The sequence below is a fragment of the Alosa alosa genome, chromosome 8 (assembly GCF_017589495.1).
Source record: "Alosa alosa isolate M-15738 ecotype Scorff River chromosome 8, AALO_Geno_1.1, whole genome shotgun sequence".
NCBI classification, from domain to species: Eukaryota; Metazoa; Chordata; class Actinopteri; order Clupeiformes; family Clupeidae; genus Alosa; species Alosa alosa.
The window spans coordinates 28862485-28886863 of record NC_063196.1 but is presented as its reverse complement, the minus strand read 5'-3'; the positions used below and the strand labels follow the sequence as shown (position 1 = coordinate 28886863).

At 40.2% G+C, this 24379-nt stretch overlaps 2 protein-coding genes across 5 annotated transcripts; one reads left to right on the top strand and one right to left on the bottom strand.

Moving 5' to 3' along the window:
- Positions 1 to 73: 73 nt before the first annotated feature.
- LOC125298909 (dihydroxyacetone phosphate acyltransferase-like) lies at positions 74 to 13366 on the bottom strand. 3 transcript variants are annotated; one of them, XM_048249829.1, is made up of 16 exons: positions 13058 to 13366; positions 11997 to 12185; positions 11633 to 11809; positions 10899 to 11028; positions 9778 to 9905; positions 9077 to 9152; positions 8628 to 8779; positions 7946 to 8076; positions 7278 to 7501; positions 5702 to 5962; positions 4203 to 4282; positions 3719 to 3859; positions 3316 to 3415; positions 2683 to 2776; positions 2491 to 2552; positions 74 to 745 (listed from the first exon to the last, which is right to left on the bottom strand). In XM_048249829.1, exons 1-16 carry the CDS (start codon positions 13067 to 13069, stop codon positions 702 to 704), a joined length of 2001 nt encoding a protein of 666 aa, XP_048105786.1. In that variant the 5' UTR covers positions 13070 to 13366; the 3' UTR covers positions 74 to 701. The 3 variants fall into 3 exon arrangements, with proteins under 3 accessions (XP_048105786.1, XP_048105785.1, XP_048105788.1); XM_048249828.1 differs by lacking the exon at positions 13058 to 13366 and adding an exon at positions 12550 to 12621; XM_048249831.1 differs by lacking the exons at positions 74 to 745; positions 2491 to 2552; positions 2683 to 2776; positions 13058 to 13366 and adding an exon at positions 12550 to 12626 and having other exon boundaries at positions 3344 to 3438.
- Positions 13367 to 20608: 7242 nt separating this feature from the next.
- LOC125298908 (interferon-induced GTP-binding protein Mx-like) lies at positions 20609 to 22422 on the top strand. 2 transcript variants are annotated; one of them, XM_048249826.1, is made up of 4 exons: positions 20609 to 20807; positions 21367 to 21426; positions 21551 to 21703; positions 22129 to 22422. In XM_048249826.1, the coding sequence occupies exons 1-4, from the start codon at positions 20709 to 20711 to the stop codon at positions 22258 to 22260; spliced, it is 444 nt and encodes a 147-aa protein (XP_048105783.1). In that variant the 5' UTR covers positions 20609 to 20708; the 3' UTR covers positions 22261 to 22422. The 2 variants fall into 2 exon arrangements, with proteins under 2 accessions (XP_048105783.1, XP_048105784.1); XM_048249827.1 differs by lacking the exon at positions 21367 to 21426.
- The last annotated feature ends 1957 nt before the right edge of the window (positions 22423 to 24379 follow it).

The following is a 24379-nucleotide window of genomic DNA, read 5'->3' as shown; positions in this document are numbered from 1 at the left end:
ACATTCTGTATTCTGTAATTTGATCACATACACATTCAAACAGCTGGAATAATAATAGAACAACCACACAAAATAACATTAGTGCAAATACTTTATTGTTACACAATTTAAAGGCAGACACTATAATTCACAGTGTTTTAACTTCTTTTTGTTTTGTTGTTGTTTACAGAACATACTGATGAGGTCACTTAAGATTAGGCCACCTGGGAACGCCCCTTAAAATCACAACAGAGACTTTTATATAAAATTAAGTATTAATACTTGTATTAGGAGCTACATGTCAGTGCAGGTCTCATCTTCTAGGAAATAGGCTAGTGTTATGTAATGATTGGCAGTGGTTGAGGCTGAAGTCTTTCTGTGTTAGTCTTTGCAGAATATTAGAAAAGTCTGTATTACAAAGGATCAACTGACAATTAGAAAATAATGACATTACAGTTCTCTCTTTCACACACACACACACACACTACCACCTTCAACTCTCTCTCTCTCTCTGTGTGAGTGTTTGAGTGTGTGTGAGCGTGTGTGTGTGTGCCATCTCCAGTTTAAAAGTTGTCAGACTGACATACTGTTTGGCAGACGGAGGCACAAAGTGGCCCAGCGCCGCTTATCAGACGGTGGAGGTAGTTTGTGATGGAGCCAGACCCTTGTTTGTTCATACTGGAAGTGCATACATGCGTCCAGGTACATGCACTTCCACTATCTCACAGTCTGGAGAAGGCTGCTGACTGGGCAGGTCTCCTCCCCGCTGTGGAGATAAGGCAACATATCACACAGTTAGACTATTCGACAGTTAGGCTATTACAACCATAGCAGGACAATTACCCAGGTCCTGCTCCAGCATACTGTAGGTCCTACACTCTTAAAACAAATGTTGTCCCTATCGTGTTGTTTGTGTGAATCGTGTTGTCCCTAATGTGTTATTTTCAACACACATTGTATAACAAATAAAAAAAAGAAACAACACAAATTGTGTTGTCCCTATCTGGACACAGAGATGTGTTAAAAACAATGCAAGTTGTGTTGTTTTCAACACATTTGTTTTAGTACATATGTAGTGTATAAAGTAGATAGATAGATAGATAGATAGATAGATAGATAGATAGATAGATAGATAGATAGATAGATAGATAGATAGATTATTTATTGATCCCCAAGGGGAAATTCAGTGCAAGAATAGGTTGAGGTAATAGGGTTACAGCCATTCAGTATTGTAGCAGAAGCCATTGATCATGTGTGCTAATATAGCATGAAAACCAGTGTAGCAGTAAAACATTAGGCTGTGGACAGTAGTAAGACAGTAGTAAAGCAGTAGTGGGCAGTCAGTACTCAAACATGGAGATGGTGGAGAGGTAGACAGACTAATCAGAGAAGTCTCTCTCTCCTCTTCCCTTTAGTGAGGCATTGAACAGTTCAATGGCCCTGGGGACAAATGACTTCCTCAGCCTTTCAGTTGTGCATGGCAGTGAGCTTGAAGTCTCCAGCTGATCAAGCTCTTTTTGCTTTTAATAGTGCTGTAGAGTGGATGACATTCATTGTCCAAGATGTTGATCAGTTTGTTCAGGGTCCTTTTGTCAGATATTGAAGTGATGCACTCCAGTTCAGCTCCCACTACAGAGCCAACTTTCCTTACCAGCCTGTCAAGTCGCCCAGCATCCTTCTTCTTTGTGCTTCCTCCCCAGCATACCACTGCATAGAAGAGGACACTGGCAACAACAGACTGGTAGAACATCCGGAGGAGCTTGCTGCACACATTGAATGACCGCAGCCTCCTCAGGAAGTACAGCCTGCTCTGCCCTTTCTTGTAGAGTGCGTCAGTGTTGACTGACCAGTCCAGTTTATTGTCCGGGTGGAGACCCAAATACTTGTAGGTGCTTACCACCTCCACATTGACCCCATCAATGGAGACTGGTAGCAGAGCGGGCTTAGACATGTGGAAATCCACCACCATCTCCTTGGTCTTTGAAGTGTTGAGTTGAAGGTGATTGAGTTTGCACCATTACACAAAGTCCTCCACCAGGCTCCTGTACTCCTCCTCTTGCTCGTCCCTGATACACCCCACAATTGCAGTATAGTCAGAAAACTTCTGCATGTGGCATGACTCGGTGGTCATGGTTGAGGGTGGGATGGTCAACCAAATCCTGGGTCAGGTTGTGAGTTGCAGTAACAAAACATAGTTTTCTCCCAAAAGACTGGAGGAAATGTATTCTGCATTATTACAATATCAATAGGTTATAACAGCACAGTAACTTGTAAACTGTAGCATCAGTGTGAACGGTTCAGTTGTACACGATGGTAAAGATTAGAAAAGTGATACAGAAGTATGTTATTAAATACATTATACAATGCATTTACAAACACATTTATTACAATGCATTTGAATCATGATGGATGTGTCAGTCGCGCTGGCACACACACACACACACTTATTACAATGCATATGATACAGGACAGCGAGATACGATGAGAGAATGGAAAATACAGGCCTCATACCCAAAATGTCTCCAATTCTCTGGATGTCAGCTTTGTTCACTATAAACTTACTCTGGTCACCTCTGAAACAGTAAGACAAGAACAGCATCTTAATATCACATCTCATCCCACTGTCGATGCACTGACTGGAGTACCTTACAGAACATCATAGTCATGATGGTATGAGAGAAGGAATGTAACGTTTTACATTACGTTTTCATTTTTGTTACAGCTTCCATCCTCAACAGTGTGTGGAGAACGTTCTTCTGTGTGTCAGATGACAGAGCCTCGTAGGTGTGGAGTTCACCTGCGGGAGGAGATTTCATGCTACGTTTACAGGTGGCCGGCTATTTTCATAAACGAACATTTCACCCTCTCCGTTTTCAAAAATAACATCGTGCACACCTGTCAGTTTTCAGAAAAGTTTTCCTTTACACTAACCCAGGTATATGCCTTCAAGAGCATGCCAAACCTGTACGTTGCAGTGTAACGAGAAGCTCAAGCCCATGTTAGCCAATCAGAATCCCGAAAATAGCAACAACTCACTTCCTCTTTCGAACTGGCTAAAAATATCCGCCTCGTCACATAAATCTCCGTTTGTACCTGTTTAGATGCAAACGAACAAACAGAGTTTTCCCAAAAAAACGATCAGCCCGGAGTTTTTAAAACCTTCGTCTGCATCTAAATGACAGGGTCAAACGCAGAAAAACATCACTGGTTGCATCGTTTTTGTTGTCGTCTAAACCACCTCAAAGTGTTGTGACATCACTAAGGATACCCCATGTTAATGTAACCAGCCTACTATGGCTGGCCAAACTACAAGCTTTTAAAGCCCAACAGTCTCACCTGCTAGGATGAGTTTCAGAACGTAGGAGCGGAGCACCGGTATGTACTGCCTCTCGGTGAACACCTGACTGCCGTCCACAGTCAGATGCTGGAACACCACCTGTCCAGAGGGGTGCAGTCTCACTTAAACAGCATCCCAGATAGGTTAGATAGATAAGAACCACTGCTACAGAGTATCAGATGGTGACAAATAACAACCACTGTGTGGGCTGCAAAAATATACTTCATTTATCTCTAAAAAAAGCAACATTTCGATTACACAGGATCTTCATAAGGCCAACAAAGACAAATTTCCACTCAACCGGACAACAAAGATATCTGTTCAAATCTACTCTATTGTAAATTAGATTTGCTTAGTTATGGTCAGCTTTTCAGCTGCAGTTTGAGATGCACTGTCCGTTACCTGATAGGTTTGTATGAAGGGTTGGAGGATGGCTCTGAGGAAAGATGCTATTTCTTGCTCATCTTCTGTCACAGTTAGTTCTTGACCAGATATCTGTAATGCCCCACACCTCAACAATAGCGAACATCCCTCCTCAAAGTCCTAGAGCAGAGAGAATGGTTAGGATAATGGATGGATGAGCTTCTTAGATGTTTCTTGGTATTTTATGCCCCCAATGTTGTCTTCAAGGCAGCGCTGCCTGGAAGGCACTAGGGTTAGGCATGGGTTAAGGTTAGGGTAAGGGTTGGGGTTAGGTTTAGGATTAGGTGCCTTTAAGTCAGCGGTGGCAGCACTGCCTGGAAGACGACGTTGGGGGCATAAAACACGATCGAGCTTCACAGATCAGAGCTATATTTGTCATATAACGGGATTGAAATATTGAGACTCTGGTTGGAGTGACCCTCTCTGAAAATAAGAATGTAGTTAACCTGAAGCCATGGCTTACCTGTATAGCCATTCCAGGGACGAAAACAAACTCATTGGAAAAAAGCTCCTGCAGAAATTTGAACTGTGTGAAGACATCCTCTGTGAAGTAAGAAACACCAGCATATGGATCAGCTTTGGAGTATTTTGTTCAGTATTTCTGTCTGCTTATCTGTAAACAAATAAGGCTGGGCTGTTCAATGTAAAAAATACACAGTGAACGGCTCCATTTAGAGCATGTGATTCACTGCACTTAAATTTTACATCCCCCTCAGACCACAGAATAGCCAGGTATTATGCATACCTTCTACTTGCACCAAACAGGGTGAAGCTGCTTTCAGCTACCATGCAGTCCAGATATGGAACAAACTCCCTGATCACATTAAGACTTCTCCAACTACTGCCAGTTTTAAAACCCAACTGAAGACCACCCTCCCCCTATGGCTTTTTCCTGTTTTTAATTTATTACAGTGCATGAAAATGCACTGTACTGTTCTTCCTAGGCTTCTTCTTCTTCTTCTTCTTCTTCTAATGCAGTTAATGCAGCTTCAACCGATTAACGTAGAAACTTCATTCAAACTATGTTACGTAGGTCTTACTTAGGACATCTGGGCTTTGTATTTTTCATCTTTGTAACTTTTATACTTTTTAAACTATTAATAAAAAACTATTCAAAATTTCCCCATAGACTTAACATTGGGCTGATGACATCACAATGGGCTAATTAACTTGATTTGCACCTGTATCAACTTCCAGCTGCTCAACTAAGCCCCATCAAAGAGCCAGTTAAACTGATTGATTGATTGATTAAACTATTAATTAAAAACTATTAGGCCTTTATGACATCACAGCAATTAGAATCTTGTGCCAGGTGGCCAGGCCACCTGCATCAACTGTCAGTTTCTCAGGCTTTAAGCATACAGTCTCCTTCTCTTAAGACTAGCCTACACATCCTGTTCAACTGTTTCAACTGTTCAATCATTCCAACTATTTTAAACCTCATCTACCTAGCAAATAATTTTACCATTTAAACTATCCACCTATATTAAACCTCATCTACCTAGCAAATAATTTAACCATTTAAACTATCCACCTATTTAACTGTTCAGTCATTCCAACTATATTAAACCTTATCTACCTCGCAAATAATTTAACCATTTAAACTATCCACCTATTTAACTGTAACCTCATCTACCTAGCAACCAATATAGTTTGTTTTTACTCTGATATTTTACATCATATTTTTTGCATTTTCATGCACTGTATTTCCTTCAGGAAATGCTTTTCTAGTTTGTATTGTTTTTTACTTATACTATTACTGTGATATGTTTTATACTTGTGATATGTTTCATACCTGTTTACTTTTATTTGAGGTAATGCCTTAGCTGTGTAAAGCACATTGTGTCTACCTGGAGTATGAAATGCGCTATATAAATTGCCTTGCCTTGCCTTGCCTGTGAGGTCATATCTCTCTGTAAAACTACTCTGCTATTTGTTTGCTTGTCTGTCGCTCGCACTCACCCTTTCTGCTGCTGGGAGCGGTTGGCATAGCAACGGCGACCAGCGCAGGCCGCACAAACACATGCAGCGCCTGGTTCCTGTAGGAGGCGCACATGAGCACAACGGCGGCACGCTTGAGCACGGCCTCCTCCGGAGAGACGGACGACACCGCCGCGCTGGACCCCTGCTCGTCCAGCAGGAACACTCGCCCCTCCTCACAGCACACCAGCGACCCATGGAGGGACACGCTGGACAACATCACTTCCTCATCAGGGACCTGCGCTGAGAGGGGGAACAGAGAGAGAGAGAGAGAGAGAGGAAGAGAGAGAGAGAGAGAGAGAGAGAGTGGAAGAGGAGAGTAGAGATTAACAAGCTGGGGTAGCGTGCAGTAGCCGCTGTGCTCTTTAGCAAGGCGCTTAGACCCAAGTTGCTCCGGGGACAATGTAATCCCTTGTAATATAGTTCACAAATGTAAATCACTTTAGACAAAAGTGTCTGCTAAATTTCATTTAATTTAAATTTAATGTAATGTAAACTAAAGAATAAAAGACATGTTTATGACTAATCAAAAAACAACAATAAAATCACAGTAACCTTCTCTACTCTCCCTTATTGCACAACACTTTCATTTCATGGCTAAATCTCTCTGGGAAAAGGAGCCACTTAACAAGCTTAACAACGCTGCTTTCATTAAAGTTTCTTTTCTAAAGGATCCAGAGACTTGCACCATCACATGTTCTCATGTGGTGGGATTACCTCCACTAACCCCTCCTCTCTTAGTCTCCTCTCTTAGTCTCCCACTTTCTCCCTTCCTCTCTTCCTCTCCACCCTTCTCTCCTCCCTCTCTCAACCCCCTCCTTTGGGACTTTTCTCTCCCTCTCCTTTTCTTCCCCTCTCTCTCTCTCTCTTTTTTTTTTTTTTTTTCTCCCGCCCTCTCGCTCTTTCTCTCCCCTTCTCTCTGAAAAACTGTGTGACGACACCAGAAGTGAAGACTACACCACGGCAACACTGTATCAGAACAGAACCAAATGCCATGCACATGTTGCCTGGCTAACGCCAGACCTCATCTCACTGAGATGGGGTCTGGGAACTACACATTCATTTTCTCGTATTTGAGACGTGGTTTTCGAATGCCCAGAGCCATTTATTGGGCGCTACGAATGTCTATCAAATGTGTCTGTACGTAGCTCATAACCGCTTCGGTGTGTCGTCATTGTCTTGCTGTCCCCCTCCGTTCTGTGATTGGTTCCTTCGTTGAGGTGAAAATCGGGTCCATGGAATCCAGGCTTCCTAGCAGCGCGAATAAAATCGCGCGCGTAATGCAGCATGGGGAAACCCAGGCTAATGCTCATGAAACATTTCACAATTTCACTGAGCCTGCCTGTGCAATAGCATAGTGCTCACTCTCAAGCTAATACCACAAATGCGGCTGTGATCTTAGTGCTGTGTGAAGTGTACATTAAGTTGTCGTATTCTTTCTTTTGTTAACTTTGTCTATACAACACATAATTATGTGTCATAAACAAATGGAGAAGAAGCTCCTCGATACCTTCTAACACTTGATGTGATTTTATATTTACTTCTCTTCAGCTCTTACCAGGCCAGTCCAGAAGGGCCCCAAACTTCAGCGCGAGGCCCCGCAGCCAAGCGGTGCGCTGGGCGAGGCTGTCCAAGGCCAGTCCCCCGTAGTTCTGGAGCAGGACCAGGGCCATGAGGCTCCAGGGGCTGAGGACTACGCCTCTCTCCTGCAGACGCACCACTCCATGGGCCACCATGCTCACAAACGCTTGGGTCTCCTCGCTGGGCTTCTGGGGCAAGTCTCTGGATGAAGCACCGGTTACGACAAAGGGGAAATGGGTTTTAGAGAGACAGACAAGGAGAAAAAGAACAAAGGACACACATTTTAACATTCTGTATAGTTCATTAGAGTTTCAGTTTTCAAATCAGGGTTTGTCCAGATCACTGGGGCTTTTAGAAAGTTAAATGAACTCTTCCTGCTACTGAAGGAAGGCCAGATTTGTCACTTTACAGTACCAAACTGTAATACCAAGCAAGCACACTTGTGTCTAAGTTCCCATGTCAGTTCATGTGAACCTAAATATGCACTACTGGAGTAAAGTAAATAAAAAATGATATAAAATAAACAAACAAATTGTGCTACTGAAAATAAAAAACAATGGTGCTATGACATCATGTTGAAAGACTGCTGGGATTCTTTTCTTTAAACAGGTAAGAGAGTTTACGAGCAAGTGTAGCAGTTCACACCTGGGCACTAAGTTATACTGTGATCGGCTGATCCTCCCCTTGGAAAGCTCTCTCACAGAGAGGGGCTGGCCAAAACACAGGTGCATGGAGCCGTAATCATCCTCCAGAACTTTGCGAGCTTTTAGGAGACCCTGACCAAGACAAAACAGAGATTTACAGGACCGGAATTGCATTAGTTTAACCCAGTGTTTCTCAAACTTTTCTCAAAGTAAGGACCACATAACTAACCAATAAAAAAGAAACACACGGACCACCTAGCTAAAAAAAAAAAAAAAAAAGATTAGACCTACTTCAACAGTATATTAGCCTACACAATAGGCCTACTCACTGAACCACCTTGCTTATTGTCTTTGCACTTTGGTTATTGTGTCAGTGGATTCATGATTTAAACTGGCAAACTGTTCGGATTAATATACAAGTTGGCTCAATATTGCAAACGACTCATCTATATTATATTTTACCATGTCTGCTCGCAAACACTGTTTTAACCCAATTCTGACTGACAGCGGTAATCTGATTGATGAATCAAATACTCCCCAACAATAATTAACGATTGAGTGAAGCATAAATGAAATGCATTTATTAAAGGCGGATGCCTTATCACAGAAGGCCACCAGGCTGTGAGGTTTGGAGCTGAAGGGCTGTAAGGTCCTATTAGGTGGTTTTAAGAATCCGAGCGTACCGTAGTGGACTCTTTTGGTTTGGGGACTCCCAGCAGCTCATGGGCCAGAAGAGACTCCTCAAGGACCCGATCATAACTGATGCTGATGGGGACCAGGCAGATGTCGTACACCTCGCCCTTAAAGAAGGGCTCCAGGACCATGTGCATCATGCCTGCACAGTGCAAACACACACACACACACACACACACACACATGCACACACACACACACACACACATACATGTACACACACACATGTACACACACATACACACATGTACACACACACACACACACACACACAGTTACCACCAATCTCACTCCTGTCACTCCCTGTATGACCACTTGTGACATTTTAGATTTTAGACATATCATTACTATATGTACGAACATCCTTGCACTCCTGAAAAAAACACAGCCCTGAGGTATTTGTCCTCATCATAAATCTATGATCCATACCGCGCCTCACCTAGCTTGGGATTCAGAGACTTCAGTGTCCGGCTGCGCAGTCCTTCCACGTAGAACTCCAGAGGGGCAGAGCCGGTCTGTCAAGAACACATTCAGGTTGTTTTAACTAGGCATATTCATTCCAGTCAGTACAAAATAATCATCATAAATTCCTGGCATATCTAATAAACAGCAAATCAATACAGAAGCGGAATTCTACCAATATGTGTTGGGGGTTTGGAACCAGTTTAACTCATATGGAGGAAGAGGATTATTACAGGCTTTGGGCAATAAGCCCTGGTGTGAAAGTACTTTATTGTTATTTATGATGTTAAGTCAGAGAGCAAACCTGAAGAAGCTGAAGGCAAAACTCAATGTTCGCTCCTAATAAACAATTCATGATATTAGACCAGTGTTCAATGATAATCTCTCTGTTTTTGAAGTCTGATATTCCTATGCATCACCAGCACCAGGGATCCGAAAAACGGCTAGTGCACATTTTGTCTTATTACTTCATAATCAACCTTAATTGGGCGATGACATAGATTGTCCAACAGACATACCCTAACAACAAGCCCTAATGTGAAAGTAATTTATTATCAACCTTAAATAGGTGATGATATAGACTGTCTAACACACATACCCTAACAACAAGCCCTAATGTGAAAGTAATTTATTATCGACCTTAAATGGGTTATGATATACACTGTCTAACATACATACCCTCACAATGGTCTTGACGTACTCGGACAGCACGGCCCAGTAGAGCTTATCTGACCCGATCGCCCGGCGGATAAAGAAGGCTCCGGAACGCCGTAGGATCTCCCCAATCAGCTTCATCCCCATGAGAGCTGGAGGCAATGAGAGAGAGGGAGATAGAGAGAGAGACGGACAATTGGACAGAGGCACAGAGAACAGTCAATTACAAAACATATACAACCAAATCAATGGGTTGGCGTGTAAAGGTTATATAAGCTAATATGACCTATAGAATAGAACACCTGTCAGTTGTTGATTTTTGTGTTTTATGTCTTATGTCTAAAGCACCGTTCAGATTAAAAGTGATTAACAACATGAGACCATGTACTGTTGATGTAGTTCAGCAATTACAGGTGATGAAATAATAAGTTATGAGTGAATCGCCTTATATGTGAATGAGGCTTAGGTCCCTCTTGATGACAGTTAGGCTTATCTCTGCATACTGTAGGCTCAATAGTGACTCAAGCCTGAGTCAGAGATAAGGTTCTCATTCTGTTTTTGTAACACCATCATGCTGAGACAGGCTATCTCAAGGGGCAGCCGTGGCCTACTGGTTAGCACTCTGGACTTGTAACCGGAGGGTTGCCGGTTCGAGCCCTGACCAGTGGGCCACGGCTGAAGTGCCCTTGAGCAAGACACCTAACCCCTCACTGCTCCCTGAGCGCCGCCGTTGATTGCGCCGGGATTAGTGTGTGCTTCACCTCACTGTGTGTTCACTGTGTGCTGTGTGTGTTTCACTAATTCACAGATTGGGATAAATGCAGAGACCAAATTTCCCTCACGGGATCAAAAGAGTATATATACTTTACTTTATACTTATCTTACTTATACAACTGGGGAAGAAGAATTTGTGATACTTTCTTAACTATTCTGAATGTGTTCTATGATATATTGGAATGATATAAATGTATTTATAGAGTCAAAATTGGTTTGGATATTTTTTTGAGGTGAAGCCAATTTGGCTGTCAACAACTGTTTGATGTCAACAATTTGGCTGTAGTGGGTCAAAAATACTTATGCCCATATTAGGCTCAGATGTGCATGAGAACCTAAAGGATGACTTTTAATTTGCAATAGATACTTGCGAATTCCTGCAGCAATGACAGGGATGGAGAGGTCATAGGTGAACAGGACATAGGAGAGAACCAGGAAGTCCACGTAGCTCCTGTGATTGGGCATCAGGATAACTGGGTACTCCTGAATGGCCTGCTGAAGCTGATGGACGGCACAGTACAAACACATGATGCACATTGTATATATGTGTGTGTGTGTGTGTGTGTGTGTTGTGTGTTTATGTGTGTGTAAAAGGAGGACACTGTTCCTCTCAGCACAGAGACTTTTCAATATGCTCAATTCCATGCTATAGGTTATATTTGCATTTTACCACATAGTTTTATTTAAAGCACCCTGGTATCAACAGGATGCAGATTATATCAGTAATATTGCTTATTAGTAAAGTCTTGATGTTTCAGCATTTTCTACTACTACAACCATCTTCTGGTTGGTTCTACAAGTTGAGCTACTGACACACATAGCAGGTTATTTTACACTGCTCATGATTGTAGCATAACCAGTGTCCACTGGCCCTATAATCGGTCAACCTCCATATAATTACAGCATAGTCCACTCGCTTTGTCTTAGGTCATCCTCCACACCCGAGACCTTCCACGCTCCCTTCCTACATCTCACCCTGGTCCAGAGGCTATGGGAGGTACTGGATCTCCTCCACCCAACAAAGCTGCTGAGAGGAGCCTCCGCTGTCCTCTTCCCGACCTCAGAACTACACAATGAAGGTAAGTGACTGAAGTGAAGCACTCACCTTGTTCAGACCCTCCTCGTTCACCAGGATCCTGCGGAAGACTCTCTTGAACACCTTGCTGAGGGTGTAGCCCAGCAGCCGGATGAAGCTGAGCTGCAAGTTGTGCGACATCTCCTCTAGTATCCCAGCAGCCTCTTCTCTGATGACATCCACGGGTTCCCCACTCTCTGTGGCGACCTACACACGACATGAGGTTACTTACGCGCAAACATGGTGGAATATGTACGTAGAAAAAGTGTAACGTGTTGTGTACAACACACACACACACACAAAACACAAACAAACTCATATACACAAACAAACATACACACACAAATTCACACTCTTTCTTACAACCCACTGCTTTCTCCCATTGGCGTCTCACCTCCTGTGTGACATAGCGTAGGTAGTGTGAGTCCAGCACTGCTTGGTGTAGAGCGCTAGCTGAGGTAGGTGGATGTCCTTTGTAGGGCTGGGGGGAAAATGTCCTTAGGGCATAGCTCAGGTCACTGTTCCTTCTCCGCTCCTCCAGAATGTCCGTAAACTCACCTGGCTCAGGTGTTTTTTCTGTACACTAAGGAAGTATCCATTATCATCAACAAGGGCCTAAACTTTCAACAAATCCACAAATGTTTTATTAAATCAATAAAACAAATAGTAGTTATTCATTCTGTGTATCATTGAAGGTAGAATTTGATATTGGAGGGATAATAAAAATGTGTCCATGTTTTTAAACACCGTCTTTTGCTTGCTCCTTAGTTACTACTTTGATCCCACAAATTAGCTTATTATTATGACATGGAGTTTATGATGGCAGTTAAGATAACCATGGTTTGATCAGTAGGCTAGCATAACGGTCAGAAGAAGTCATATCATATTGCGTCCAAGCTTTCTTAAGGCTACGTAGCCTAGCTTAATAACCATGTCTTTAACTTTACCAAAGATCCTTTCATTCATCATGTCTCTGCCTTCACCATGTTGCAGAGAAGCGCCGAATACAGCAGACACAGTAGAAACGCATTTTTGAACGAGTGACGAATATCGTAGGCATATGACTTAATTACCGGTGATCCGTCCTTAATGTAGGCTATAGCCTATCTAAATTAAACATATCTAACACCACATTTGCTTTATTGAATTCCGTTGTAGCCTACTGTATTAAACGCACAACACTAGGTCGGCTAGCACGACAGCCACTACACGACGACTCAGGGAAACTTTGTGGACGAACTTTATTGCCTGTCATGACAGTCGGAGTGATCGAAGTGAAATTTAGCCTACGGACGTCACTTTAATTCAACGGCCTAACGTTATGTTGTTTCGTGTCCCTAAGCGCGAAGACAAGTTCATTGAGAAAAATTAAAGCTAAGATTTCTGCTGTGTCGGCGTTTAGGCAATAAACGCAATCGACATAGTAAAACATAAAGTAATAGAACTACACCATACCAGAGTCTCCATTGTAAAAGGACGATGCGGGACGACAACAGGTGCGTTTGTTGTTATTATTATTCAGAAGGGACTCGGCCAGCGAGATCCAGTCCTTCGTTCATGGAGCTACGACTGTAGGCTGCTTGCTTGTGCTGCACTTGCTGTTTGAAGCCAATGGGTAAACAGCCCGGTGGAAACTCCTCCTGGCACGGTCACGCTACAAGTGCCCCCCAAATAATCCATTTAAAAACGAAATGACCTTAAGTTACCCCATACATACTTTGTTGCCTCTGGAAGCAGCTGACGACTCGCACGATAGAAAGAAAACATTATAGGCTACTGCACCATATCAATGATGCCTAAAGTATTTTAAACGCGTTTTCTCACGCACACCGTGTAAAAACGTTGTGCATCCTTGTTTGATAGGCCCTAACACACTTAACCTTATGTCATAACCAAATGACAAATGCGTTTTGTGTCGTGTTACATGTCTATTGCTTTAGTCTACTTGCTCAGCTTAAAACCAAGAGTAGGCTAGCCTAGGCCTATTTTTTGTCCCATTATTTGAAAGCAGTGTAGGCCTATTAGGCTACAAATTACGTTGCAGGGATTAACTCAGCATAGACCATATTGCTGAGCAATAGCCTACTAATTATAGTGTTATTGTCCGTTGTTAAGACAGAATAATGTGGGCTTTCAAAACATTTATGCAGTTTGCAGTAGGCCTGTTTGGTGGTGGTGAGCCACAACCTTGAAAAGGGTGCAAAGGTTGTGGTTGCTGATATCAGCTGGTTCTCCCCAGATAGCAAAATCAGATTGGCAGAGGACCGCTGGTGGTATGACACTGAAAATGAGGACACTGTGCCCAAAGGTTACGACAAAGGTCCAAAAGTGAGGACACATGGCATCGGAGTAACAATTGAAAATAAACCATTGCTATAGAATGCATTATAACATAATGTATTATAGTAACATTTGTTGTTGTTTTTTTTTCCACATTAGTCAGCTATTTCCAACGTTCTCATTCTTATTAACCGTGGTAAAGTTGGTTTTATATTGGACGTTGGATATTCGACATATTCGAAAAAATCTATTTAGCACTGACTACGATGGTCGAGTTTGTGTCAAACCAACTTTAATGTGTTTAAACAAGGTCTGCCTATATTACACAAAGCTTCTTTTGTCCAAAAACCCATGTTTTGATTTTATGTTTTTTTTATGCTGATAAAATATTTCAATCTATTATGCGGCTTCACCTTTTGACTTACCCATACTAAAACACATCTCCTGAACTCGGCTTACTGCCCTTTCTAGGACACAAAGCTTCTTTTTCCCTAAAACCTGCTCTTTGATTTTATACAATTTTTAATGTTAAATGTTTCAAATCTATTATGCGGCTTGCTTTTTTGACCTACCCATGTCAAAACACATCTGGTGAACTTGGATTACTGCTCTATATAGTACACAAAGCTTATTTTTCCCCAAAACCCATTCTTTGATTTTATAAATATTTTTTAATGTAAAAAAATGCTTTAAATCTATAATGCGGTTTGACCTTTTGACCTACCCATGTCAAAACACATCTGTTGCACTCAGCTAACTGCCCTACATAGTACACAAAGCTTCTGTTTTTCAAAAACTCATTCTTTGATTTTATATTAATATTTTACTATTCAAAAATGCTATAAATCTAAAACCTACCCATGTTAAAACACATCTGTTACACTCAGCTAACTGCCCTTCATAGTACACAAAGCGTATTTTTTCCAAAAACTCTCTCTTTGATTTTATATAATTTTTTTACTATAAAATTTTTTATAAATTTCTTATGTGTCTTCCCCTTTTGACCCACCCATCTCAAAACACATCTGCTGCACTCATCTAACTGCCCTACATAGTACCAAAGCTTTTTTCCAAAAAACTCCCTTTTGATTTTATATACATTTTTTACTGTCAACAAACGTTAAATGTATTATGCAACCTTTTGACCTCTGTTCAAAACACATCTATTGCACTCATGTAACTGCCCTACACAGTACACAAAAAGCTTATTTTTTCCAAAACTCCTCATTTTATAAATATTTTTTAATGTAAAAAAAATGCTTTAAATCTATAATGCGGTTTGACCTTTTTCAAAACACATCTGTTGCAACATAGTACACAAAAGCTTCTGTTTTTCAAAAACTCATTCTTTGATTTTATATTAATATTTTACTATTCAAAAATGCTATAAATCTATTATCGCGACTAAAAATGTTAAAACACATCTGTTACACTAAACTTCTTCATAGTACCTTCCAAAAACTTTTTTGATTTTATATAATTTTTTACTATAAAAATGGGTATAAATTTCCCTTCCCCTTTTGACCCACCCATCTCAAAACACATCTGCTGCACTCATCTAACTGCCCTACATAGTACACAAAGCTTCTTTTTTCCAAAAACTCCCTCTTTGATTTTATATACATTTTTTACTGTCAACAAACGCTATAAATGTATTATGCGGCTTAACCTTTTGACCGACCCATGTCAAAACACATCTATTGCACTCATGTAACTGCCCTACACAGTACACAAAGCTTATTTTTTCCAAAAACTCCCTCTTTGATTTTATATTAATTTTTTACTATTCAAAAATGCTATACATCTATTATGCGGCTTGACCTTTTGACCTACCCATGTCAAAACACATCTATTGCACTCAGGTAACTGCCCTACACAGTACACAAAGCTTATTTTTTCCAAAAACTCCCTCTTTGATTTTATATACATTTTTTTACTGTAATTTTTTTTTTTGATAAATCTATTATGTGCCATCCCCATTTGACCCACCCATCTCAAAACACATCTGCTGCACTCATCTAACTGCCCTACATAGTAAACAAACCTTACTTTTTTCCAAAACTCACTCTTTGATTTTATATTCATTTTTTACTATTAACAATGCTATAAATCTATTATGCGACTTACCCTTTCGACCTACTCATGTCAAAAAACATCTGCTGCACTCAGCTAACTGCCCTTCATAGTAAACAAAGCTTATTTTTTCCAAAAACTCCCTCTTTGATTTTATATTAATATTTTACTATTCAAAAATGCTATAAATCTATTATGCGTCTTGACCTTTTGTTGAATGGGTCTTGGATCTTGACCTATTGTAAGAATGGGTTTTTGGGAAAAAATAAGCTTTGTGTACTATATAGAGCAGTAATCCGAGTTCACCAGATGAGTTTTGACATGGGTAGGTCAAAAGGGCAAGCCGCATAATAGATTTGAAACATTTAACATTAAAAATTGTATAAAATAAAAGAGTATGTTTTAGGGAAAAAGGAGCTTTGTGTACTAGAAAGGGCAGTAAACCGAGTTCAGGAGATGTGTTTTAGTATGGATAAGTCAAAAGGTGAAGCCGCATAAAAGATTTAAATCTTTTATCAGCATAAAAAAATCATAAAATCAAAACATGGGTTTTAGCTAATCATTTTTAGCAGTTTTGCTAAAAATGCTAACAATGTTAGCAATGTTAACATGCTAACTATGCTAACTAACTACAGTGGGTAGGAGTCATAGTTGATGACAAGTAACAGTTACAATGGCTGAACAGTTAAAAAGTTCAGTAGTTTAAAGGGTTAAATTGTTTAACAGTGAAATGTTGTAGTGAGGACTTTTATTTTGAAACAGTTTTTGGCAGAGGAAGCAGTTGAACAGGATGTGTAGTCTTAATAGGGCCAGATGTATGCTTAAAGCCTGAGACTGGCAGTTGATCCAGGTGGCCTGAACACCTGCCATTGGATTCTAATTGCTTAACGGCCTTATTAAGATGTCACAATCGGCAATGTTAAGTCTATGGGGATTTTTAAAAAGTTTTCCTTTAATAGTTTAAAAAGTATAAAAGTTTCAAAGTTGAAAAGACATAGCAGCTTCGTCCGTTTGAATACCTACGTTACAAAGTTTGAATGAAGTTTCTAAGTTAAACTGTTCAAGAGAAATAGCGTACGGAAAAAGTGGTAAGCGGAATAATAATAATAAGTTGTTGCCTAGGAAGAACAGTACAGTGCATTTTCATGCACTGTAATAACATAGTATTTGTGTGTGTTTGTGTGTGTGTGTGTGTTTTCCACATTAGTCAACAAACCCACCTTTTTAACCGAATAACTTTTTAGTCACTTAAATAACTGGGCTCTGCAGCTGTGGTGATTGCTGGAGCAAAAACGATGCCAAAGAGGATTTCCCGGCAGATCTGGCTTTCTCTTTGTGCCTGCCTGTGAGAGCGTGCCTCTCTCTTACCCCTGGAGCTGACATTATCTGTTTCACAGTTTACAAAATGCATGGTATGCATCTGTCCCACTTTTGGTAGCAAAGTGGTGTTCAGAATACCACGCAGAGTTGAAAGACGTCTTTCGTTTCGCCATATGCAACTTGGCTCAGCAACGGTGTTCATTAATTCAATCACGAGGGGAGTTGTCGCATTGACTGCTTCGCGAAAAGGAAATCGGTGCAGTTTTGTGATGTCCCGTGCTACGGTGGTGGTGGAGGGTCAGAAATGATGACACGTAACAGAGATGAGTACAGAGGCCTTGAAATGAGGCGTAGCATAGCCTATGTGCTCATGAAATGCGGGCAGATGGCCATTCATGACAAAAATCCGGACAAATGTCTAAAAAGGACACACTCTCTCTGTCCGGACAGAGAGCTCAAAAATGGGACTGTCCGGGCGGATGGCCACGCTACTTGTGGTCCGCCGTTGGAAATTTGTCATGAATATTAAGAAAATTGATTAAAATAATGTATGGAGTATAACTGAACAAATGAAAAAGATTTTAGACAAATAGTGGCAAAATATAATCTGCAACCCGCCAGTGGGCCGACACAGTGGTCCGCCAGCCTCTTGCTATCTGGGTCATTACAACCACAGTTGCACCTCAGGGCGTATTCATCCACAGTATGAAATGTGAAAGGATCAGATGCCCAATAAAAGGAAAACAGCCATCAAGTAAAAACTATTGTGTAGCCCTATTGTTTTTCCTGTAATCTTGGGATGCGTGGACACACATCAGTAGTCCTAGTCCATCAGTAGTGTTTTGGGTCTCACAGCAGACACCCTCTTCCAGGTATGGAGTGTTGTCTCAAAATTATTTAAATATATATAAAAGGATATATATACATATACATAATTTATAAATACCCAAATACAAATATAAAAATGTGACATACAAATAAATAAACAAATTTATATAAATAAACGTGTCTTTGTAAATATATTTTCGAGATTTGAAAATAAATATGCTTGACTTTGTATGTGGAATCTGCATTTGTGAATCTCCTTTTTGCTTTTATGTCGATGACGCAATTTTGAGACATTCCTACTGCACACCAAGATCCACAAATAAATACCACTAGATTTGAATGCGAAGACACCCTCCACTGAACAACCAGCAGATGGCAGTGTTGTACAACATGTCTGTTATCAACTGATAGCAACTGAATCTTTCCGACGCTGTTGCAGAGTAGCAGAGAATGTCTAGGAATGTCTCAAAATTACGTCATCGACATAAAAGCAAAAAGGAGATTCACAAATGCAAATCCACATACAAAGTCAAGCATATTTATTTTCAAATCTCGAAAATATATTTACAAAGACACGTTTATTTATATAAATTTGTTTATTTATTTGTATGTCACATTTTTATATTTGTATTTTGTATTTGGATATTTATAAATGTATGTATTTGTATATATATATCCTTTTATATATATTTAAATAATTTTGAGACAATCCTCACTCCATATCCAGATGACTTGACCAGTTCAAGGAAGGCCAAGGGATGTAGCACTGACCCCTCTGTCACTCTTATCAGCCGGAGCTATCTGGACATTCCCTGCCTACACACTGGTAATGGCCCTTGTCCTGCATGCTTCTGTAATGCCCAGGAATGATGCCCTGCAACCCTCCACACACCCACCACCAGCACTTCCTCTCCTCCCAAGCACTGTTAGTTCAAGTGATGTCTCAGAGACCGAGATGATTTCTGGTCTCAATATGGACTGGATTCTCAGCAGCATGTCGTGGAGAACAATCTGAAAGCTTTCCCTTCAGGTTGTCTTTGACAGCTCTAACCTTCTCGTTTTGCTACATTCCCTATTCACACAGCCATTTCATGTACATAATATGTTCATGGAAAACATAAGGAAATGTCTTAGTGACCCCAAACAAAGGTGAAATGTGGTCCGTCAGAGTGACTGAATCTTTATGTATCCATTTTATTTCTTAGGATAGACTGAAAATCTCTCTCCGTCCAGTAAGAAACTGGATTAGTATCACAGATTTGATTAAATTAAAAGAAATTGAGGAGGATAAAATTGTTCTACCTTCATCAGATGACCTAAGAATATGTTCTTTTGCCAAACCTGGTTGCAGTTTCAATTGGCCATTTTGTTCCATCAAGCGTGACTAGCTAATTTTCAGTATGTGCTATGCTGCAAACTGGCAGAGAACAAAGCTGATATCAGTATTGCATGTTTTTTATTGGAGCCACTGCGAGGAAATTCCCTCTTGCTGTAAACTTTAAACTTTGAAATCATTCGCTGTAAAAGGGGACAGGAAACAGATTCAAAGAAGCTGTTGAATCAATTCTGATATTAAAGCACAAAATATGATTTTTTTTTTGTAATTTGCTAATGCACAACCAATATTACCTGTATTAGCCTATAGTCCGGCAGCCATGGGGTCAGACCTGGTTTTGTTTGGGTTTTTTTTTGTTTTGTTTTGTTTTTTTGCAGAATCTTGTAGATCTCTAAGATTTGAGAGGGGGCCCAGTGATATCCCTTGAGCAATTTTGTATATTAACCCTTTCTTGGTCAATGTGCTGAAAATAAGGCAAGACTCAGATGAATAGTGTTAAAAAATTAACTAGCAGATATCACTATGAAACTTCCCCAATTGATTACTTACATTAATATGAAAATAAAATGTTACACGTTTTCTGTAATTTAATGTTTAAATATGAAAAAGACAAAATCATGAAAAAAAATATTGAGGTCAGTTACCCATATGCCTTGTCTATTGAGGTACAGTATGCTTAACCATAACTGTCAGCTTTGCACTATTGACATTCTAAAATGCACATTGTGCAAATAACTAAATGTGAACCGATCTGACAAAATGAGTCACAAGTCGCACATTCTAATTTTGAGATACAGGCCGATTACTACAAAAAACATTGAAAATATTGATTTTTCTTTTTCGATGTTATATGAAAGAGGCATTCAAAACTAATTTTATTAAGTTTCATAGTCAAGACAAGAATGTAAAGTTCCAAAAAGATGGCGGGAGACCATAATTCAAAATTCTGTATCTTGACAACAATTTAACAACAATAGAGATGAAAGTTCAGAGTTTTACTGAGTAAAGCAGTGATCTTGCAGGATAAAATTCTGACTGAAGATAATAAAATATTAAAGATAATAAAAGATAAAAGATTTTTATAGTTGTTTCTTTTATCCATTCCATTATTACACACATCATGTTGTATCGGGTATCTAAATTGTCAATGTTTATTCTTTTCCCAGACCAATGCTTTGACAGCTATTGGCATCTCTACAGTTGACCCACTGCATTCAATTGTTGGCTTTGTAAGCCCTATATAAAGACGGACCAAAGGTAGACTCTTCCATGGCCCTGCCTGCCATAGCTGTGATCGGAGACCAGAGCTCAGGGAAGAGCTCCGTGTTGGAGGCGCTGTCTGGAGTAGCTCTCCCTATTGAGGCAGCGGTGAGAATATTTATTCATTTAGCAGGCGCTTTTATCATGAGTAACTTACTGTATACATTACATACACTACACATCATCAGAAAGAAAATGTGCGCTCAACTGAGTAAATTATGCACTCATTTTTACTAAATTGTGGTCTCATTTTACTAGATTGTGCGCACAATTTAGTATATTGTTCTCATTTTCCTATATAGTGCTGTGCTCATTTTACTAAATTGGTCTCATTTTATAGATTGTATGCTAAATTTAGTTAATTGTGTGCAGAATTGACTAAATCGTGCACACATTTACTAAATATTTTACAAAAATTAAAATGAGAGCACAAATTTGTAAAATGTGTGGTCAAAAATGAGTGCACTATATTACACATGCCCCCGATTTAGTAAAATGAGCACACAATTTAGTAAATTGAGTGCACGTTTTCTGGATATACACCAAAGAAATATCTTGCAATGACCCCTCCAGGGTTCCATAATATCCCTATAGTAGCCAGAATAAAATTTAAACCTTGGCCTATAGGACACTTACTGGATCTGCTCATTTCTATTATTTGATCCAGCTTTACATCCCCAACAGCCCACCTTCTGATGAGCGTCTGTTGCGTCGACCAGCCATAAAAGTTAGGTCAAATTCTATGGGCTATGAGACAATGGGCTATGAGACATACGTTCACACTCGGTATCATGTTTCAACACACTTTAGGTCAATATCACACCGGAATTCTCCTTTAATCTTTTTCAAAGCCCAGGATGAGTTGGCAGGAGAGGGCGTTGGGATCAGCAGCTCTGATCCATCTGGAGATCATGTCTCCTGATGTGTGTGATCTCACTCTCATTGACTTGCTGGGGATCACCAGAGTTCCAGTGCCTGAACAACCAGACGACATCTCAGACCAGGTGATGAGGAATTTGGGAAATTTTATAAACAACTTTTAAATGTTGTTTAACAATGACAAGAGGCCATAGTGGCAGATAGAATCCGTGAGCAGTTTAAGATGGAGAAGCTGGTCTACACACAAGACAGCATCCTCAATGAGAGAATGGGTGTTGCTGAGGAGGACTATGGTGATTTGGACAGCAGGAATAACTACCCCAAGATACTTAAAGAGTATTACGAAGTAATCACACAAAGATTAACGTTTTGAAAATGTTAATCTTCTCTCTCTCTCTCTCTCTCCCTGTTTATTCGTTTTTTTGTGTTTGTTTGTTTGTTTGTGTGTTTGATGTATTGTATTGTATCAGGATTTGGTTTAAAGCTGTGCTTAACAATGTTAACTCATTGAAGACTTTTTTTTAAATTCTTTTTAATTTTCTCCTGTCAGATTGTGGTCCAGCGGCTGGCGGACCAGGTCCCCATGCTGATCCAACACTTCCTGCTGCAGGAGTCCAAGTGCATGCTCTGCCTCAAGGTGCAGGAACTCATGGAAGTGACCAACAACTGGACAATTATCTGAAGAAGAGCACAGAGACCAGTCGCCGCCGCAAGAAGCTGCAAAACCGCCAGCATCGCCTCGCCACCGCTTGCCCCGAGCAACGCTGTTGTAGCAGACAGCTCACTGCGCCGGGATTAGTGTGTGCTTCACCTCACTGTGTGTGTACTGTGTGCTGAGTGTGTTTCACTAATTCACGGATTGGGATAAATGCAGAGACCAAATTTCCCCTTTACGGGATCAAAAGAGTATATATACTTACTGAGGGCATTTAGGCCCAGTTATTTACATTTCTGTGATACAATTTAGAATAACTTCATTGGTTTAGTTTCATGTGGCATGATTATATTATGAATGGCATCAGTCACAACAATTTGTAAACAGTTGCTGTTACTAAGAGAAATGGAGGAGGAATTCCAACAGAGGCACAGATCAGTGGCACGGGCAGGCGTAATCCTGTACGCACTGTGCGTACAATTTTTTCACAGCTTTATTTGTGAAATCATTCAATATTAGCTTACAACAATAATAAAAAAAACTTGTGTGACAACTAGCCTATATTTATTGACTCCTGTGCAATCTGAATATTGGCATTATTCCGAATAAAATCGGAAAATGATATGGTGTGCATGGAAACCATAGACTATAAAATATGAAAACGTAGCATTGTCATGACATGATAACGATTGACCTGTGGCGGTTTTCGGGCTTGGGATGGGTCAATTCTGGCGCTTAAAAACACAACGTTCCATTCATTCATACAATAATAGCCTAAATCATTCAGTAATTAAAAGAAAACAGCAGCAGCTTAATATTTTTCAGGCGTTTAACCGTAACGTTAAAAGACTTTGGCCTAGGCCTACTGTTGCATGATGTGATGCTGACACTGACAGCAGTGAGAGATTGTCCTCTACAGTCACGGTCTACACATGTTTAAAATGTTGAATTGTTTGCTTACCTCTGTAGGCTTATTTAAAAAAAATAATAAAAAAAACACTGTTTGGAACAGGGATTCAGTTCATGCGTAGAGCAGAGGTTCTCAACCTTTTTGGGGCTAAGGCACGTCATGACAAGTCGGGTTGGTGCGAGTGTTAAAAGTCCTTGACTGCGTAGGCCTATGCCTATCTAAAAGTTTGGAACAACCAAAACAGCAGTGCAATGTATTTAGAGTGTTATGAGCAAATCCTTATTAGGGCCCGAGCACCGAGCGCACCGAGAGGTGCAAAGCCCTATTGTTTTTGAAAGGATTATTGTTAGGGCCCGAGCACCGAAGGGCGCAAGGCCCTATTGTTTTTGTAAGGATTATTAGGGCCCGAGCACCGAAGGGCGCAAGGCCCTATTGTTTTTGTAAGGATTATTATTGGGGGCCAAGCAGCGAAGCTGCGAGGACCTCATTGTGTTTCTACGTATTCTTCTTATTATTAGGGGTCTGAGCAGCGTAGCTATTGTTTCTGTACCGTTCATTTTTGGCCAAAATTCTGTAAAAGTCATACTGGAGCCTAAACTGTAACTCCAAAACTCTTGAAATTTTCAGGTATGGTTACCAGTACCCCCCTCTACCCAAAACCCAAAATTTGGGGTACTGCACCCAAAGGTGGCGCTATTGAAAAAAAAAAGTTAATTATGCTTATTTCTCCTTACCAGATTGACCTAGACTCAAAATTATTTAATAATATTAATCTCTAAACTCAGATGCATCTTTTTGGCCCTGGTCTTATGGTCTACAAATGTTTACTTTTGCCACAATTTCATGGAAAAGCCAAACATTATAAAAAGTTTCACACTCTTCAAAAATAATCAAATCTTCACCAAAATTCTCATAGACAATATTTACACCAAGCCTCACAAAAGTTACTGCTCAGAATTTTGATATTTTGATCCATATCAGAGATATAGGGCAATAAAGTTAGACCACTTAGGCCTTTTTTCCTAGATCACCTATATTCCTATAAACCGTAAGTCCTAGAAACTTGACATTTTCAGGTATTGTTACCAGTACCCCCCACTACCCATAACCCAAAATTTGGGGTACTGCACCCAAAGGTGGCGCTCTTGTCAAAAACGCTTATTTCTCCTTACCAGATTGACCTAGACTCAAAATTCTTTCATCATATTAATCTCTACATTCAGGTGCATCTTTTTC

Coding starts and splice junctions, on each gene's coding strand:
- LOC125298909 (XM_048249828.1), bottom strand. Junction 9,153..9,777: donor ACGTCAAGACCATTGTGAGG/GTATGTATGTTA, acceptor TGTTCTTGACAG/ACCGGCTCTGCCCCTCTGGA. Junction 8,780..9,076: donor GTCTCTGAATCCCAAGCTAG/GTGAGGCGCGGT, acceptor TGCACTGTGCAG/GCATGATGCACATGGTCCTG.
- LOC125298908 (XM_048249826.1), top strand. CDS start 20,709: ATGGCCCTGCCTGCCATAGCTGTGATCGGAGACCAGAGCTCAGGGAAG. Junction 20,808..21,366: donor CTCTCCCTATTGAGGCAGCG/GTGAGAATATTT, acceptor TATTTGATCCAG/CTTTACATCCCCAACAGCCC. Junction 21,704..22,128: donor CAGACGACATCTCAGACCAG/GTGATGAGGAAT, acceptor TTCTCCTGTCAG/ATTGTGGTCCAGCGGCTGGC.